At 39.6% G+C, this 19,708-nt stretch overlaps 1 protein-coding gene across 3 annotated transcripts in view; it reads right to left on the bottom strand.

Moving 5' to 3' along the window:
• Nucleotides 1-19,708, bottom strand: part of fam135a (family with sequence similarity 135 member A) — a 257,651-nt gene that overhangs the window by 21,086 nt on the left and 216,857 nt on the right. For all 3 annotated transcript variants that reach the window (XM_078541854.1, XM_078541856.1, XM_078541855.1), the window contains one exon: nt 4,899-4,990. In XM_078541854.1, the coding sequence (XP_078397980.1) occupies nt 4,899-4,990 (92 nt within the window). The remainder of the gene's footprint in view (nt 1-4,898; nt 4,991-19,708) is intronic.

Genomic DNA, 19,708 nt, shown 5'->3' with positions numbered 1-19,708 from the left:
AGCAGACAGGCACAGTATTTGGATTGGGACAACGGAAAGCTAGGGAGAAACAATACCCAATGAGAACTTTTGATCATGTGTTAAACTATAGCTTTTTGTACAACACATTACGATGTTCTTTGCTTATAATGTGATGCGTTGCTTCAGATGTATCCAATTGGTCAGCGCACTAGCAACTTAGAAGTAATGAGCCACCTGTAGAAGGATAGGAAATTAAATTGAGGAGATTACAGAGATAGGGAGCGGCAGGGCTACAGTGCTTACATGATAGAACGTAAGATATTTTAGGAGCTGCTCCTCACAAAAATTATAACCTTAAACTTCAAATATTGGTGAAGCCTGACATAGAAAACTATTCTCCAATACAGTAAGTCCTCATTTAAAGCTGTGGTTGCATTCCTGAAAATCATGACTTTAAGTTAAACAACTTTAAGCGAATCATAGCTTCCATTAGAATTAATGTTAAAGCTCGAGTTAGGTTCCTCATGCATTTCTCACCTGGGAAAAACAATGTACAAATGGTACAAGTTGAAATACTGACATGTGCAGCACTGTGCATCCCTAGCTGAAGTAACTTGCAAACTAAAATACATCACGAAATACAAAAGTAGTATAATATAGCATCCAATAAAAAAATACACTTAGATAAAAGCAAAATGGATGGAAATACATTTAAAAATAATGGAAATAGGTGGGAAAAGAAAAATCTATATAAATTATTGGAAAAAAGGGGGATCGGAAAGGGGGTGGGGATGGAGGAGAGAGTTCATGATCTAAAATTGTTGAACTCAATATTCAGTCTGGAAGGCTGTAAAGCGCCTAGTCGGAAGACTTGCCATACAGATACCTACACAGTACCTTTCGAGTGATCAGGCTCCATTTAGTCGCAGAAGTTGGTCGGTGCAGTTATCAGCTGAAGTCCCAGAACTATCTGCACTGACCAACATTTGCCACTAGATGGAGTGCAGGACCTCAGTGAGAGTTAAGGATGGGTGAAGCAGGAGCGGAGCGAGCAGCCAGGAAAACAGCAGCAGCGGCAGACCAGGCCTGGGACCTCAAGCAAAAAGAGGGTGGGAGGAGAGGCCCGGGAACAAGGGTGGGAAGAGAGTTGGAGGCGAGGCCGGGGAGCAAGGGAGGGAGGCGAGGCCGGGGAGCGAGGGAGGGAGGTGAGGCCGGGGAACGAGGGAAGGAGGCGAGGCCGGGGAGCGAGGGAGAGAGGCGAGGCTGGGAAGCGAGGCGAGGCCGGGGAGGGAGGCGAGGCCGGGGAGCGAGGCGAGGCCGGGGAGCGAGGTGAGGCCGGGGAGTGAGGGAGGGAGGCGAGGCCAGGGAGCGAGGGAGGGAGGCGAGGCCGGGGAGCGAGGGAGGGAGGCGAGGCCAGGGAGCAAGGGAAGGAGGTGAGGCCGAACAAAAATAAATCAAGATTAACTTGATTACCAATACAACAGGGATCTAATGAACAGTAGTCTGTATATATATTATATATATTATAGACTGCTTTGACTTTGAGGAAGTGACTTTCCAAGTGGATTGCGTTAAGGACTGCGACATGTTTTTTTGATTTCCAGAAGGCGTTTGACAAGGTTGTGCAGGAAGAATTTAAAGCTATGACAATTCAAGGTAAATCTTGGCTGTGTCTAAAAAACTGGAGAAGGGCGGTAAAGGAAGCGGTACTTATTACAATTAGTAATATTGTGTGGGAAATGTACTAATGCCTCATGGATCAGTGTTGGGTACGTACTTGTTTTCCATTTATGATCAGCGACTTGCACTCAGAAACCCATTGCAAATTAAGAGCAGCTGTTGAATCGGAGAAGACTGCCAAGATACAACAGAATGAGTTGGATAAAATATGTAAGTGGGCAGACTGATGATGGAAGAAAATACAAAAAGTGTCGATTTTCACATGTAGGATGGAAAAATAGGCAACACAAACTCCATGAATGGATTCATAATAGATAAGGATAAAGCTGAAAAAACCTTAGAAGCTTTAATGGTCTCAACACAAAAAATGCTTAATCAATGCAGAGCAGCAATCAAGGAAGTCCATAGAAAGTTCCACTAAAAAACAGAACAGTTGATTACAAATTGTGATTACACTGTACAGTGCTCCAGTGAGACCAGACCTTGAGTACTGTGTGCATTTCTGGCCACAGGAAGATGAAGGAGACATTTAGTGCATGAGACAGGTTCCTCAGTCTTAGAGATCTGAGTTATGAGGAAAGTTGGGGTCATCAGACTTGAAATGTGATGTCCAGGAGGTGATCTTTTAGGGATATGCAACATTATTAAACACTATTAAAAATATAAATTTCCAAAATTACTTTAAATTCAATTGAAGGAGACAAAGGGTCACAGTTCTAAACTAGTAAAAGGCAAATTTAGGATTATCAGGAAGTTTGCTTTTTTGTATCAAGATAATCAATTCATGAAACAGACTCCTGATTGGAATCTTGGAAGTGAAAACCCTACAATTATTTAAGAAGCAATTGGATGCTATATTCTGGATTGATATCTAAGACATAATTCTTATGAAATTTACTATTGTTAAAGGAAATAGCAATTTTTAAAATAGTACAGTGGGATACTGCGAAGCAGGCTTGTGGGGGCTGTGTGTAGGTTTTGTGTGTGTGTGAGGGAGACTAATTTAATTAGACTGAAGACAGTCAGGACTGCAAGGTTTAAATCATCAAAGGTTAAAGGTGTTAAGTAGTGGGTTCCAAGTAAATAGGTTAGAGCTAAAATTTGCATTTTTAGATAAGTTGAGAGGTTGTTTGAATTTCAAAGGAAAATGTTAGCATCTTGCAGGAGTTCATAGGTAAACAAATAGTGGAGATATCATTTTTTTTATTGACCCAAAAGCAAAGACAAGATGGAAAAAAGAAAGATCTTATATTTGGAAGGGTTTGAGTTTCAAAGGGGTGTAAGAACAATGGGTAAAGATGAAAGAGGAAAAACATATTTAAGTAACGATTGAAAGCTGTATGTGGGTGGCCATGTGAGATCTTGAAGAATGTGTTGTGAAGCAGCAGCTTCTATCCACCCCAGAGAAATGCTTGCTTGCTCCAGAAAGCAAGATTTTGTTACAAGCCTTGGATTTCCATTGTCAAGGGAGAGGGGGAGAGAAGCTTGTGACACACTTCCCCTAGTGGGTGCCTTGCAGTAATATTACTGGATGTTTTATAGATTAAGAATCTCTAGGGATGGTTGCCTGTAAAAAGGTGTTTATTTGCGAGTCTAGTCAAGTAGAAATATTTTGGGAAATGTTATAAGACTAAATTTAACTGTGTAACTATAATCTTTGTATAAGTTTTCTTTTCTTTTGTTAATAAATGTTTCAATTTAATATTTAAAATCTACAAAAGTGGTGGTGGAATCTTTACTTCTGACTTCAGTACACATACCTTCTTGTAATAAATACAAATTGCAAAATTGTTGTGATAGCCTGACCAAGTTTCCCATTGGGATTTGGCCAGCCCGGCAAATACCACCTGCCATATCATAACACTATATTAAAGTTATATATGCCAAGCCCTCCGGATTTTGTGTATCATCATTCTGTGACAGTTATTCTGACATGTGCATTAGATGTAGAATTTCATAAGCTTCAACTCCCTGTATCTCTATCAGAGCATCACAAATGAGAAAATTTGCTTTGTTCCGACTTTCTGTGGGCTCCACCACTGGAGATTGACTACAGGTACATTGTCTCAAAACCAACAACCTCGGGACCAAGTCCCTGCTGGATTTCAAATCTTGCCAGTTTGCAGAGAAAAAAAACGGAACCTTAATTCAATTAATAGGAGACACATCAAATCAAGCGAATAAGATTCTTTTTATTAATTTTGAATAAAGAATGCATAGTAGGGAAGAAATAACATTTGAAAAAAGGAAAGAAAGACTGACTCGCAGGCTGTGCTGGATTCAAAGTATGGGCGTGCTAGTGAAGCTACCTGTATGCGCGGAACGGATCTATCAGCTATTTCAAAGAACTTCAAGCGCAGTACATGGAATGGATCTTACTGGTTAAAAGTCAAATGAGGACCCTTGGCCTGGTTCACCTTCATTGTGTGTCGGCTAAAATGCCAGTGAGGAAATTACTCTGGGATGCTCTTGGGATGTCCCATAGTGGAAAACATAGTGGCTCAGGCTAGGTCGGGCAGATCAGGCCAAGCTGGGTCAAGGGTTGCTCAGACCACTCGGAGCGCAGGAAAAGACCAGTGCGCGAATCCAATAACTAGTCCGGTGGGTGCAAAACCGTGCCAATGTGGCACCTAGCCAAATTGTCGTCTTGTTATTTTACTCATTTAATAATAATTAAAATTGATATTTGCAACGTCTTGTTTTCGGACAACTATGGTTTTTGGATAGCTGGATTGAGATACTATACCTGATGCAGAAACACATATACATGCCAGGATCCTGGTTTTTGTAATAAATTTTTTAAAATCTCTAACTTCAAGAAGTCCTCTAACACTTCAATAATCTAATTTAATTAAATTACCACTCATTTATCCTCAGTGAATTATAGATAAAAAGCCCATCCTTAGGGTATCTGATTAGTTCAGAAGAACCACACAACCACTAAATCTGAGCTCTGATTGGCTAACCAAAAGAGCAAACCAGGTCCAAAACTCACATTTCACACCAAATTGAAAACTTAAGTAAACTGAAACAATGCTTAGTTATTTGAAAGTTGTAACTTAAAGTTGAGCTAAGTAAGTTGAATGAGCTAGAAATTTAAAAGTTTCAGTTGTCAGCCCAGTCAAAGCTGTAACTCACTTATGAGTGAGCCAAGTTGCAAGTGCCCGATGCCTTGGTCTACTGAATTTCAAACTTTTAATAAAATTCATTGCCAAGGGAGATCAACTAGTGTTAGGTTTGAAAAAAAATCAGTTTACCTGATTCCTCTCTGACATAAGGAACTCTATTTGGGTTCCTGGCAATCCAAGTTCAATGTAGGTTTTCACCAAACGTAGATCTGCACTGTTACCTAAAAACAGGCAAGCAAAACATGAACATTTTTGTTTTAAATTGACAAGGGTTTTTTTTTTAAAAAGCATACTTAATATGAAGCTTGCTATAAGTGGACATTACTATTGTGGCTTTAGGAAATCTGCAGATCTACCAGCCTAGGCTAAACTATATTAACTGAGCATTCCACACAAGTTCATGGAGGAAGATAGAAGATTAGCCAAATCAGACACTCGAAGCTTTTCTATTTTCTTCACTGTACATAGTTCTATTAAAAACTGCTGAATATAATTGGTTCTCACTATGGTTCCTAATATTCAGCACCATTGTTTGCTTGCAGGTTCAGATTAAACAAATTTGAAGGCCGGCAAGAATTACAAAATGTTGCTCCAAAGACACCAGCTTTTCAAAAAATTTTTTCATGAGTTCTCAATCTTGGCTACAATGTCTGGAGGTGACAGGTGGTTTAAGATCTATTTGATGACCTTCTGTGCATTTCCAAGTTACCAGCTCTACAGTGGAACTGGCAAAGGATTTTAATGTATTGGCTAGTCATTTTCCAGTTTGGTAATGGTGCCTGGTGTCATGGAAAACCTTAAAGCAGGGAAGGATTAAGTTATAGAGGGAAGAAATGATTCTTAGAAACAAATAGTCCATTAGTAAAATACTTTTATTATAATGTTCTTATTACAACAATTGTATGAAAGAAATAGGCAACTCCTCTGCCAGAAGCAACTTAGCCCAAGTTATTAGGTTACTGACCAATTGATTAAAAATCACAATATCGAAATGGTAAAGAATGAGTATGCCACTATAAGAGTATATTATTACACAACAATGAAATATGCAGTTTTGAGCTTTTGTATAAAAGCAGGCCAGCAATTGCCACAAATTTGTAAGTGTTTAAATAAAGACCCACAATGTAAAAAGCTTCTCTAATGTGTTAACTATTTTAAACCAGGATGTTGCATTCTTTCTTGATCATTTAAAATTAATTTATTCAGAAAAGGATGGCAGTAAATATTCATTATTTGGGAGAGAAAAAATGTTAGCTTTGAAATCTAAATGTTTATGTTGACAGCGCTTAATCAATGAAAAATTCATCAGAAAACTCTTCAACTGGCAATATTCCATGTGAACTTTTAACCCTCAGTTTCCCAACAGATCCAGGGAAATCCTCATCTCCGTTTTACCAGTTTTATCTTCAGCTTCTGTGCTGTGATGTTAAAAATTCTACTGCTTATACTAACTCAAAACATCAAGAATAATTTTATTCTTGCAATATCAATGTGATAAGTTACTAAGAAAACAAGTTTAAATTAAAGTAAAATACAAACACTCCAATGCTGCTCCCTCGGCCATCTCAATTCTTTCATTCTCATTTTATCTTTCGCTATAATTTTTTGTATGACTTTTTACCTATTTTCCTTTCCTACTGTAAATTAAATTTACCCTACTTCCACAATTCACAAGCTCTCGTTTGCCCATTTTGGCTCATTCAGGTGTAAGTCGACTCTAAGGCCAATTTTTTGAGATGCCCAGGTCATTACACAACTTTCACCCTTTGATATGCAAAATCAAAAGATGTTTATCGGAGGCCCAGTGTCTGGATAAGATACATGGTGAATTCCTGGCATGCACTTGGTAACTGTAGTTTGATACTTCTTCCAGACATCCCCACTCATGCCAGTCTTCACCTAATTCGATTCACTCCATGTGATATCAAGAAATGACTGAAGGCACTGGATACTGCAAAGGCTATGGGCCCTGACAATATTCCTGCAATAGTACTGAAGACTTGTGCTCCAGAACTTGCCGCGCCCCTATCCAAGCTGCTCCAGTTCAGCTACGACACTGGCATCTACCAATAGGAAAATTGCCCAGGTATGTCCTGTACACTAAAAGCAGGACAAATTCAACCTGGCAAATCACCACCCCATCAGTCTACTCTCGATCATCAATCAAGCGATGAAAGGGGTCATCAACAATGCTATCAAGCAGCATTTGCTTAACAATAACCTGCTCAATGACACTCAGTTTGGGTTCTGCCAGGGCCACTCAGCTTCTGACTTTATCCTAGTCTTGGTTCAAACATGGACAAAAGAGCTGAACTCCAAAGGTGAGCTAAGAGCGAGTGCCCTTGACGTCAAGGCAGCATTTGACAGAGTGGCATCAAGGAGCCCTAGCAAAACTGGAGTCAATGGGAATTGGGGAACCCCCCGCCCCCCCAAGTTGGGGTCCTCCCCTGATTGGAGTCATACCTAGTACAAAGGAAGATGGTTGTGGAGGTTAATCATCTCAGATTCAGGACATCACTGCAGGAGTTCCTCAGGGTAATGTCCTAGGCTCAACCATCTTCAGTTGCAGCATCAATGACCTTCCTTCCATTATAAGGTCGGAAGTGGGGATGTTCGCTGATGATTGCACAATGTTCAGCACCATTCACGACTCCTCAGATATTGAATCAGTCCATGTCCAAATGCAGCAAAGACCTGGACAACATACAGGCTTGGACTAACAAATGGCAAGTAATATTTGTGCCACACAAGTGCCAGGCAGTGACCATCTCCAAAACAAGAGAGAATCAAACCATCGCCCCTTGACATTCAATGGCATTACCATCACTGAACCTCCCACGATGAGCATCCTGAGGTTACCATTGACCAGAAACTGAAAGACTGGCCATATAAATACTGTGGCTAGAAGAGCAGGTCAGAGGCTAGGAATCCTGCGGCGAGTAACTCACCTCCTGACTCCCCAAAGCCTGTCCACCACCTACAAGGCACAAGTCAGGAGTGTGATGGAATACTCTCCACTGACCTGGATGAGTGCAGCTCCAACAACATTCAAGAAACTTGACACCCATCCAGGACAAAGCAGCCCACTTGATTGCCACCTCATCCACAAACATTCACTCCCTCCACCACCGACGCACAGTAGCAGCAGTGTGTACCATCTACAAGATGCACTGCAGGAACTCACCAAGCCTCCGTCGACAGCACCTTCCAAACCCATGACCGCTACCATCAAAATCCTAGAACTCCCTCCCTAACAGCATGGTGGGTGTACCTAGACCACAGGGACTGCAGCAGTTCAAGAAGACAGTCACCACCAACTTCACAAGGGCAATTAGGGATGGGCAATAAATGCTGGCCTAGCCAGCGATGTTCATATCCCATAAACAAATTTTAAAAAATGATCTTAAGCAGAGATCTAAAACAGTTTCACTGAATGAAAACAAAAAGCTAAATTTGTTGAACTCTGTGCTTCCCTGCCCAAAATAAACATCATACATCATTTCCTATTTGAAAGATTAGAATGAGGATCTCTGTTCTCTCAGATGGATGTAAAAGATCCTATGACACTATTTTGAAAAAGAGCAAAGTTGTCCCTTGTGTCTGAGCCACTATTAATCCCTAAACCAGCATCATTAAAAAAGCTACTTGTATTCATTTTGCTATTCATGGGGCCTTGATATGCAGAAATTGGCTGCTTTGTTTTCTACATTACAATAGTGACTACACTTTGGAAGTAATTAATTGGATGTAAAGCACCTTGCCATGTCCTATGGCTGTGAAAGGCAATAAATAAAGCAGATTAAAATAAACCCCTCATTCGAATTGTTTGCAATGGTGTATTCTAAAAAAATCTAGGGCAAAGATAGCAGAGGCACTATTCAACATATTTCATAATTTGTTAAAAAAGGGCATGGTTCTAGAGAACTAGTGGATAGCTAATGTTATACATATATTTAAGGAGATAAACCATGTACAGGAAGTTATAGACCAGTCAGTTTATCTTTAGTAGGAAAAATAATAGAATACCTATTAAAGGGAAAAAAGAGAAAAATATCTAGAAACCAAAAATACAATGATGAATAGTCAGCATGGATTTCAAAAGGGAAATTCTTGCTTGACCAACCTCAATGAATTATTTGAATAGGTAACAGAGAGACAAGGGTAATACATTGGATATGATCATTCAAACAGTACCACATAATAGACGAATGAAGAAAGTCAGAGCACGAGGAGTGAGGGGACAAGCATTACGTTTTGGTTAAGAAAATTAAGGAGGTCTCATATTATCTGGTAAAGGAGCAAAGGGATCTGGGATACAAATATGGAAGTTCTTAAAAGTTGTGAACCAGGTTAATAAGGCCATAACAAAAGCAAACCAAGTATTAGGACAGAATGAGAAGTAATGCTAAACTTGTATCGAACCTTGGTTAGACCACATTGAAATTATTTTGTGCAGTGATGGTTGCCATATTATAAAAAGAAATTAGATGAACAGCAAGTGGTGCAAAAAAGTGCTGCAAGGATTAACCCAGAAGTGCAAGATTACTCCTATCAAGAAAAGATGAACAGGTTGAGTGTCTCTCCTCTCGAAAAGAGCAAGCTGAAGAATGACCTAATTAAGACCTCTGAAATTATGAAAGGTTTTGACAGAGTAGATGGAAAGTGTGTTTCCTGCAGGGAAGACCAAAACCAAAAAGATCAAGATAAGATGGTTGCCAAGAAATCAAAAAGAGAATTCAGAAAGAAAGATCTTTATCTAGAGAGTGATGGGGATGTGGAACATACAAAGATTGAGACCAATAGTATGCATGCACTTAAGCATACGAGGAGGAAGGGAGTAGAGAGTTATGCCGCTAATTAGATGAGAGAGGACAGAAGGAGGCTCAAGTGGAAAGCCGGCATGGAATGGTTGAGCCTACTGCCTCTGCGCTGTATATTCCATGTAATTCTACGCAATACAAGTTCTTTCTTTTGTACATATGCAGATAGCAGTTTTATATGGCTTCTGAAAAACATACCATGTAATACAGGAAATGGCACTAACTTCTTTTGAGACACAGTGGCCTGAAGTTTCTACCAGGCTGTGCTGTTTTTTCTCCCAGTGCAATTCATCCAAAATCAGCTGATGCACAAAAGATTGTGGAATTTCAAGCACAAATTACATCCAGCACAAATCCAGTTTCTATGATCTTTTTGCTAGTTTAAAAACCATCACACCACAAGCTGGTTCTGCCACAAATTGGCGAGGGATTAATCATCATAGCATGCTTCTGCTAATTGTGCCTGTTTGTAGGTCTTTGAGGAGGCTCTTAAAATTAAGGTTTTTTTTGTGCAAATGCATCAAATGGCATCTTGTAAAAGCTTTTGAATATAATTTTGGAATTTACTAAGAAACTGACTACTGCACACTGATAAGCCAGATATAGTTGCGTAACCATTTTTGAAACCAAATTTTAGGCAAAAAGTTAAGGGGTCGACTTTTACACGGGTAATGTTTTTGCTTACCTTCACTTAAAACACACCTAACATGACTCTCAAAAGAATCTACAAGGTAACTGGGGAAGTGATGCCCATGCCAGCCGTTTATTGTCTGAAAATCTCTGTTTTTATTAAGAACCCTCTCCCATCACGCTCACTCCCCAACTCAGCAGCTCAGGAGACTGGCCCTGTGATTTCATCACTGCTCAGGGGTCAACACAAGGGCCATGCAAGTTTGAAAATGTCATGGTGACTGCCCTCCATGCTTGATCTAGGCCTTTGTGCAGGGAGATTGCATCCATAAGGATCCAGTTGGCAAGGCCCAAGCCTCTCCTCTCCTCCCCAGTAAGACTGAAGACAATGGTTGACGACCAGGGTGTTCATTTTTTTTAATGTGATCACTGGGAGTTTGCCCTTGCATTTCCTTGTGCAATCTTTATTTCTCTTCTCTGATCTGTCAGTTTCTCCCCACAAAAAATCAAAATCATTCTACATGTTCCTGCCTTAATTGACATGTAGGAACTGGAGGAAATAGGGTAAGCGGAACTTTTTTATTGAATAATGAAACATAAAAATAGTATAAGGGTGGTAAGACTGGAACCAATTAAGGACCAAAAGGAGACGCATGGAGACAGACGACATGGTTGAGGTATAAATTAATGCTTTGCATCTGCCTTTACCAAGGAAGAAGATGCTGCCAGGGCCACTGTGAAAGTGGAGGTAGTTCAGACACTTTAAGAGTTTAAAATTGATAAAGGGGAAATATTGTATAAGCTGTCAGTACTTAAAGTTGAGAAGGCACCAGGACTAGATGAAATGCATTCAAGGAAATGAGAGTGGAAATTGTGGAGGCACTGACCATAATTTTCCAATCTTCTTTAGACTCAGGTGGTGCTAGAAATCCTTGTTCAAAAAAAGAATGGAACAATAAGCCCAGCAACTACAGGCCAGTCAGTTTATTCTCAGTGGTGGGGAAGCTTCTAGAAACGATAATTCGGAACAAATTTAATAGTCACTTGGGTAAATACAGGTTAATTAGGAAAAGCCAGCATGGATTTGTTAAGGGCAAGTCATGTTTAACGAACTTGCTGGAGGTTTCTTGATGAGGTAACAGAGAAGGTAATGCTACTGCTGTAGTCTACTTGGACTTCTAAAAGTCATTTGATAAAGTGCCGCACAACAGACTGAGTAAAGTTAGAGCCCATGGAATAAAATGGACAGTAGCAATATGGAGATGAAATTGGCTGAGTGACAGGAACTGAAGAGTTAATGGATGTTTAAGAAGGTTGATACTGGAGTTCCCTAGGGATTGGTGTTAGGACCCCCACTTTTCCTGACATATAGTAATGACCTAGACCCTTGGTGTACAGGGCACAATTTCAAAATTTACGGACGATACAAAACTTAAGTATTGTGAACTGTGAGGAGGATTTTAGTAAACTTCAAAAGGATTTAGACAAAGAGTTGACAAATGATCCATGAAATTTAATGCACAGAAGTGTGATGTGATCATTTTGGTAGAAGAAATGTGGAGAGACAATATAAAATAAAGGTTACAATTTAAGGGGGCACAGGCGCAGAGGGACCTGGGTATAAATGTGCATAAATCACTTAAGGTAGCATGTTGAGAGCATGTTAAAGCATACAAAGCCCTGGGCTTTATTAAAAGAGGCATAGAGTACAAAAGCAAGAAGGTTATGTTAAACCTGTATAAAACACTGGTTCGGCCTCAACTGGAGTATTGTATCCAGATCCGAGGAGAGAATTTAAACCAAGGCTGTAGGTTATCTGCCTTGTTTAGCTTGGCACCGCACTTTAGGAATGATGTGAAGGCATTAGAGAGAATGTAGATGTTATAAAATAGAGATTGTTTAAGTAAGTTTTATTTGTATTTGTGAGTTAGCTTTAAAGTTTAAGGTTGATTTGTATTTCTGTATCTGTGTGTTAAGAAAGGTCAAATTGAGTTTTAGTTTCACTTTAAAAAATGCCTGCATTTCTAATGAGAGTTTTACGACGCTAAGCCAAGCAAAGCAAACAAGAGTAAAAAAAAACCTGAGCTGCTGCCTAGCAACAGGGGTCCAGAGAGGCAGGACCCTCCCATAGACACATACAGAAGAAACTAGAAACAGCAGTTTGATTTGGAAGCTGTTTGAGTTCAGTTGGTTTTGAAAATAGCTGCCAGGAGAGACTGGAGCAAAGGGGACAGATAGTTCCAAGCCAAAGAAGAGACCCCAAAATCCAGGGGAGTGGAACTTGAGAAAGTCCCAAGCAGAGCTTCTAGTCAAAGGAACGACAGGAACCTGGAAAAGGTCCTTTTAAGTGAAGCTAAGCGTGAGGGGCAGAGGGAAAGGATCCAAGCTTCAGATTTAAAGAGACAAAAGCTGCAGAAAGATTTAAAGTGAGAACAGTTTGCAAGAGGCCAGAAGGTCCAAAGAAACAACTAAAGGTCTGTAACTCTTTGCTATGGGCATGTGAAACAGTGGTGTACTGTTGATGGCTGAGTCAGAGAGAGTATGCTTGAATGCATGTGGTAACCCACAGGAGAGGAACATCGGAAGGGGAGTTCAAAACCCTGGAGGTGAACCCTTGCGGAAGGCATCTGAGAGAAAGCATTGGTTTGGGAGAAGATTCCAAGGCGAGGTCTTGGGAGAGTGGAGATTGGAAACTCTTGTGTGACTGACAGAGTGCAATGAGACCAGTTGGCTCACGGTGTGACAAGCGTCTCGGGGGGAGTTGAGGAGTGATCCATATCATCTGGTTGAGGTAGCATCAATCGCTTGGTTTCAGAGTGTGGTGTGTCTGACCACAGGCTGTCTATTGGTTTACATGGACTGTGTACTTACCGTGGACGTTAGAGTATAAGATAGCTTTTGTAACTTGTGTTATCCTTACAAATCTGTATATATCTGTAAAGGTATAGTAGTGGGTGAACGTAATATAGCTCATCTTTTCTTGTTTAATAAATGCTTTATGCTTTTAGTAAAAGTTCATTAACTGACTCTGGTGACTTTGTTCAGCAGCCCCTCTCCACATACCTAAACAAACAAATAAAAGTTAGGATCTATCAAGCTGGGTTCCACCCTGGGATCAGACTTGTCCAGTGGAATCAGAGTCAACTGAGGCTTTCAAGAGGGAATTGAATTATTATCTGAAAAGGATGAATGTACAGGGCTATGGGGAGTGCCAGCACAGCCACAATAGGCTGAATATCCTCCTTCGATGCTGTAACTATTCTGTGAATTGAGGTTTATGACATGATTGTAGGGATTACACTTTGGTTCTGAAATTTTTGGGCTTTGATTCCTGAAAACTAGGATTGCGTTTTACACAAGGTATATGGAAAACTCTGGCTTTTAGGCCAAAAATCATGGGTTGCCTTTTATGTGAAATCAACTTTTACATGAGAACATGCGGTAACTAGTGAAGCTTTAAAAACGAAAGCAAAATAATGCAAGATTTGGAAGAAGTTATTTAAAAAATAGGTTACTTACAAGTGGTGGGCTAAACATTCACCTAAAAATGCTTATTTTTTTATGATAACCTTATTTCAGCTGTATTAATCGGACTGTACCAAATTACCACTCTTAATCATATTGGGATATTCTTAAAGCAAACTTGAAAAAATTATGTTCTAAACGATTGACTTTTTGTGCTGGTTCATAGTAGATTTTACATTTTGTTCATATGACAATAAATTGAGGAAAAAGCTTCACAAAACTAGCACAATTTTGGGTGTAATTTGCAGCAGATCGCCGATTGTATGCAAAGCAGGAACTTACATGCATAATCCCATATCCTACAGTGACAGGGGACATTGTGTCATGAAACTAACATTTTTTCGTTATATTGTTGTGGTTTATTGTAAGTAGGTTTATTGGTGTGAGTGTAGATGGTTCTGTCTGTGAGATTTTATTGAATTAGTGTCAGGTAGACTGCAAGCTTGAAATTATCAAAAGAAGTTAGGGGTAAAAGGCATTTGAAATGCTAATGAGTAAACATGGATGAGGTCTTAGCATATAGGGTGTGAAGAAAATTTGCATTTTTAGATAAGTGAAGGGATTGTTTAGGTTTCAAGGAGATGATAGGATGTTTACAACTAACAAGATGAGCAAGGCCAAGCAGTATGTTGGTTTTTCCCAAAAGTACTGACTATATTGGCAATTTTATAGATTTTTATATTGTGAGAAAAATAAATTTCCAAATACATATAGAACAATGGAATTTACAGATTAAAGAAAGAGAAACATATGTAAAGGAGGATGGAAGGTTATGTTGTGAGGCCATGTAAGATCTAAAAGGACCGTGTAAAACAGCCTTGGGGAAGCCTCCAGCCCACTTTTGCAGAAGTCTGCTGTGTCTAGTAACCAAAGGTGGAAGAAAGCCTTCGGAATTCCACTGTCGAGTAGGTGCTATGGTAAGCTTGCTGGGTTGCCTATTTAAGTTTTAAATCTATTTTTGGACTGTTGCCTTAACGGGGGTGTATAGTTGGGAGCCAGGTTAATTAGGAGTTTTGGGATTTGTTATTGTATTAAGTAACTGTAATCTTCTGTATGTGCTTGAAATCTTTTCTTCTGTTAATGAATGTTTTAATTTTGTTTTTAAAATCTCTAAAGGTGTTAGTGGACTCATTACTTCTGAATTCAGTGCACAAACCTTCTCGTAATAAATACAAATTGTAAAACCGTTCTGATAGCGTGGCCAAGTTTCCCTTGTGGATCTGGTCTCCCTGGCACACATCAACTGCATGTCATAATAATTGTTACGTTAGTGTGGTTCTTCCGTTGCCCAAACACACTTAAATGCTTGGGCAATCATTAGTTTCTTTCCACTATAATTAAAAAATTAACAAGAATTATGAATAAAAGAAGCAATTTTTTTTGTTTAGCCATTAAAGTCCATTCGGTATGCATACCATAAATGTCTGCATTTGCTATTTATCAAAAATACCGCTGAAATATGGCAAAAGTACAAGTGCATCAACATACACCCAAGAGGCTATACCCATGAGGAGAGAATTTAAACCAAGGCTATATATTAACTGCATTTTTTGGGCTGAACAGACTGTGCACTTTTAAGGAGGGCATTGCCTACTGCTTGGCCAAGCTTTTATTTAGCATAGCCTAACTGACATAGTGTTACATTAACTGAAAGCAATTAAAGGGGAAAAAAAATTTAATGACTAGAACATATTACTAATGTACATAGCAAGACTAAACTCTGAACTTTAATAAACCTCTTTTGCATGCTGCCTGAATGCATGTAAACAAAACTGCACAATGGAAAGTAAATTCTGTGCTGACAAAATATTCCCACAAATTCAAAATTTAAAGAACAAGTCAAAAAATTGGGAAAAAAAACAAATTCCTGAATGAAAATGGGAACCACTTCTGGGGAGGAAAAAAATCTTACTTTCATAATCACGCTGACTGATTACAAGGGCTGATACCGGTACTTTAATCACCCTCCAAGTAATTATGCACTTACACCTGAGAACCAATTTTACTTGTGTCAAATGTCTAACATGTTACTCACTCTCCTCACAGTTGCACAAAAAAATGAGTTACTTTTTTGTTTAAGGATAATGTGTGCAGAATAGAACATCTGACCCTATACCCTTTAATTTTCAAACTTAATATTTTCTACTTTGAAGGAGACAAATTCATTACTAAATGTTGTTTTGGATTTCCTTTTCTATTGCACGGCTGTTCCAAGTCATGACTATACGTGGAACCTGTGAGTGGTTAATGCAAAATCAATGCTTTAGCCCTGCATAAATGTTGGTCTGAAAATTACCAAGCTAAATAAAATTAATATCAATAAGGTGCTAAGTTTTCTAGATCAATTGTGTGATGCACGAAGAGGGGTGTAATGCGAATGAGTAAAAGAATGCAACAAGCAAAAGACAAGTACACCATGAATCACTAGCAAAGGTAAGTAGAAAATAATTACTCACAAACTGAAAGATTCTAGTCAACACAAAGCTCCTAACAAGATCTGGGATGCATTTCAAGGATATTCCATTACATAAACACAAATTATTCATTCATTCTATAATTGAAACAGTGTAATTTAATTCTGGGAAATACGTGCTCCAAAACAAAAAACAATGCATTCTCAATGGTCCCAGAAGAGCAACAGGGCATGATTCGAGGATTTAATGCCCCATGTTATGAAGGCTCTCAGAACTAAACTTGTTTTCACTGGCAAAAAAAAATATGCCTGGGCATGATGGAGGTTTTTAAAAAAACTAGGATAATATATGAAAAAGTGATCTTTATAACAGTCATTTGGCATTTTGATCTAATTAACACCTATTCACCCTGTTTTCTTTCAAAGGAGGTTACTGGCCATTCCTGTTTATTTTCAGCCCCTTTTTCTTGTTCCAATAAAATGTTTGAGTTGTGAAGGTCTGTAGCCCAAACTATTAAATCATCTGTTTTTTCCTCAGATGTTAACTAATCTGTGTTCTTTTTTGTTTCTACTTGACTTTTTTAAAAAAAAAGTTAACTGGTTTACACAGCATTTTTGTATATTTAATTAACACAGGATTTAGTAGATAATGTATGTGCATTATTTCATGTCACTGGTACAATAGTTCTTTATGCTTTTATGAGTTTTCCATAGTAATTTTATAGGATCAAAGACATTATTATTGGAGTTTAGATAGATACTTGGCTGATCTTTCAAAAGGAGAGTTTTCTGAAGATCCCATTAGGCCTCTTCAATGTGCCAAATTAGTAAGAAGGCTGATGAATTCCTGCTTTCAATAAATAGATCCAAAGATTCAAATGAAAGGGCATTACTAAACTGGATGCTTTTAAGAGCAAGATTTTGTCATTCAAGTAACTAAAATTGAAACTCACCTAAGGACCTAGATAGTTGAGGTACTTTGTTCAGTTTATTCTTGGATAAACAAAAATAAAATCATACACTTCTTCCAAGATCCAGTAGCATACTCCACCTCCTTCTTCACATGGTCTTCAGGACCATGCCCTAAGAGGGTGTTGGCGACCATGGACTTCTATTGGACTGGTCCATGATTATGTTTGGCAAGGTACTGCGGTGGTTGCTGTTGCCTTCTGCAGTTTGGCTGGCCAGGAAGCTCTCCCACTCTTATCACCTGCCATCAGGCATATTGGAAGGATTTACAGGCTGATAATTAACCTCTGTGGCCATGTTATGAATGCACCTTCTGTGGCCATCAAGTCCCGAAGTGGGACTTGAACATGGAGATTCTGGCCCAGAGGTAGGGACGCCACCACTGCGCCACAAGAACTCCTTGTAGCATACTACAATTCCAAAAGTTACACCCTTCAATTACAAAAATGCACAGAAACATATCTCTGCCTAAATCACTATCCTATCTCCACATCAAGTAAGAAAGAGAGCGTGGGAAGGACTGAGAATGGAGCAGGCATAAGAGAGCGCAGGAGAGAGCTGGACATCAATTCGAAAGCAGCAGAAAGGAGCAAGTGCAGAGTGGGGCATAAAAGAGTGCAGCAGAGAGAGCAAGACTTCACTTTGACAGCGTTTGGAAAGAAAAATTGAGGAGTAACATCACAAGTGATTATTTCCTATTTTTCTTATCTAAACTAGGGAATAAAACTGGTGGGTCTTATATTCCTTTTTTTAAAGTAAAGTTTATTATTACTAGTAATTTATATTAAGTATTAGTAGGGTTTATCATTTTTCACAAGGTTTATTAATATTGGTAAGACTTATGAGCAATAGTAAGGTTATTAGCTAACAGATAAGAGAAATGGCAGGGCTGCTCCAACCTCTAGAGTGCTTATCCTGTACTACGTGGGAACTCCAGGATGCTTCCCGTGTCCTGGATAACCATTTGCGCAGGAAGTGCCATCAGTAGAAGCAGCTCGAGCTCCAAGAACAGCTGATGTCACTGTGGTGCATCTGTGAAGTTGAGAGCTTCATCGATAGTACGTTTATAGATGTGATTGCCCTGCAGCTTAAGAATATGCAGGGAGAGATAGATAATCAAGTAGAAAAAGGCAGGTAGTGCAGGAGTCCCCTGAGTGTATCCCACTCTCCAACCAGTATTCAGTTCTGAATATTGATGAGAGTGATGGTTCACCTGGGGCATGCAGCCAGAGCCAAATCCATGGCACAACAGGTGGCTCAGCTGTACAGTGAGTACAAGGAAGACTGGAAGAGCAATAATGATTGGTGATTTGATAGTTAGGGAATAGTTAGATGTGAATTCAGGATGGTGTGTTGCCTCCCTGCTGCCAGGGTCAGGGATGTAATTGAATGGTTGCAGAGCACCCTGGTGAAGTGGGGTGGGGGGCAGGGTTGTGGTGGTGGCAAACAGCCAGCAGTTATGGCCCACATTGGTGCGAACGATATGGGAAGATGGATGCGGTCCTGCAAGCGGAATTTAGGGAGCTAGGTAGGAAATTAGAAGTAGGACCTCAAAAGTAGTCATCCCCAGATTACTCCCAGTGCCACATACAAGTGAATGTAAAAATAGGAGGATAAAGTAGATGAATGCATGGCTGGAAAGATGGTTCAGGAGGGAGGGCTTTAGGTTCTTGGGAGATTAGGGCCAGCTCTGGGGAAGATGGGACCAGTGCAGGCTGGACAGGTTGCAATCAAACATAGATGGGACTGAGTTCCTTGCGAGGTGATTTGCTCGTGGTATTGGGGAGGGGTCAAGCTAACTTGGCAAGGGCGTGGGAACCAGGAGGAAATATCGGAGACGAATATCGAGGTTCACAGAATGCAGGGAGAGATAGATAGCACTAGAGTAAGGAATAGTTAAGTTATGAGGTAGTGTCAGAGTGAGGAGAAAAGTAATGAAGTCTAAATCAGGGTTAATGTGCATGTATGTGAATGCACGAAGTGTGTTATAGGATTGGTGAGTTACAGGCACAAATTGCCATGTGGAAATATGATGCTATGACTATATCAGAGCCATGGCTCAAAGAAGGGCAGGACTGGTATTAAATATTCCTGGATACAAGGTGTTCAGGAAAGATAGGAAAGAGGGATGGATGGCAATATTGATTAAGGAGAACATTGCAGTGCTGGAGAAAGAGAATGTCTCAGAGGGTTCGAGGACAGAATCTATTTGACTAGCGCTAATGAACAAAAAAGGTGCAATTACATTGCTTGGTGTAGTCTACAGATCACCAACTAGTGGAAAGGATGTGGAAGAACAAATTTGCAAGGAAATCACAGAGGTGCAAGAATTGTAGACCAGTTATAATGGGGGACTTTAATTATCCCAATATAGACTGGGATTGTAGTAATGTAAAGGGAAGAGAGGGGCAAGAGTTCCCAGAGTACGGTTAGGAAAATTTTCTACAGCAGTATGTTTCCAGTCCATTGAGAGGGGTGGCACCTTTGGACCTGGTTCTTGAGAATGAAATTCTCCTTTTACCCTTTTATTATTGATATGCTTATAGAAGACTTTGAGATTCCTTTTTATGTCAGCTGCCAGT

The sequence above is a fragment of the Cetorhinus maximus genome, chromosome 5 (genome assembly GCF_964194155.1).
Source record: "Cetorhinus maximus chromosome 5, sCetMax3.hap1.1, whole genome shotgun sequence".
Taxonomy (NCBI): Eukaryota; Metazoa; Chordata; class Chondrichthyes; order Lamniformes; family Cetorhinidae; genus Cetorhinus; species Cetorhinus maximus.
Note: the sequence above shows the minus strand (reverse complement) of the source record. Positions and strands in the feature narration are given on the sequence as shown.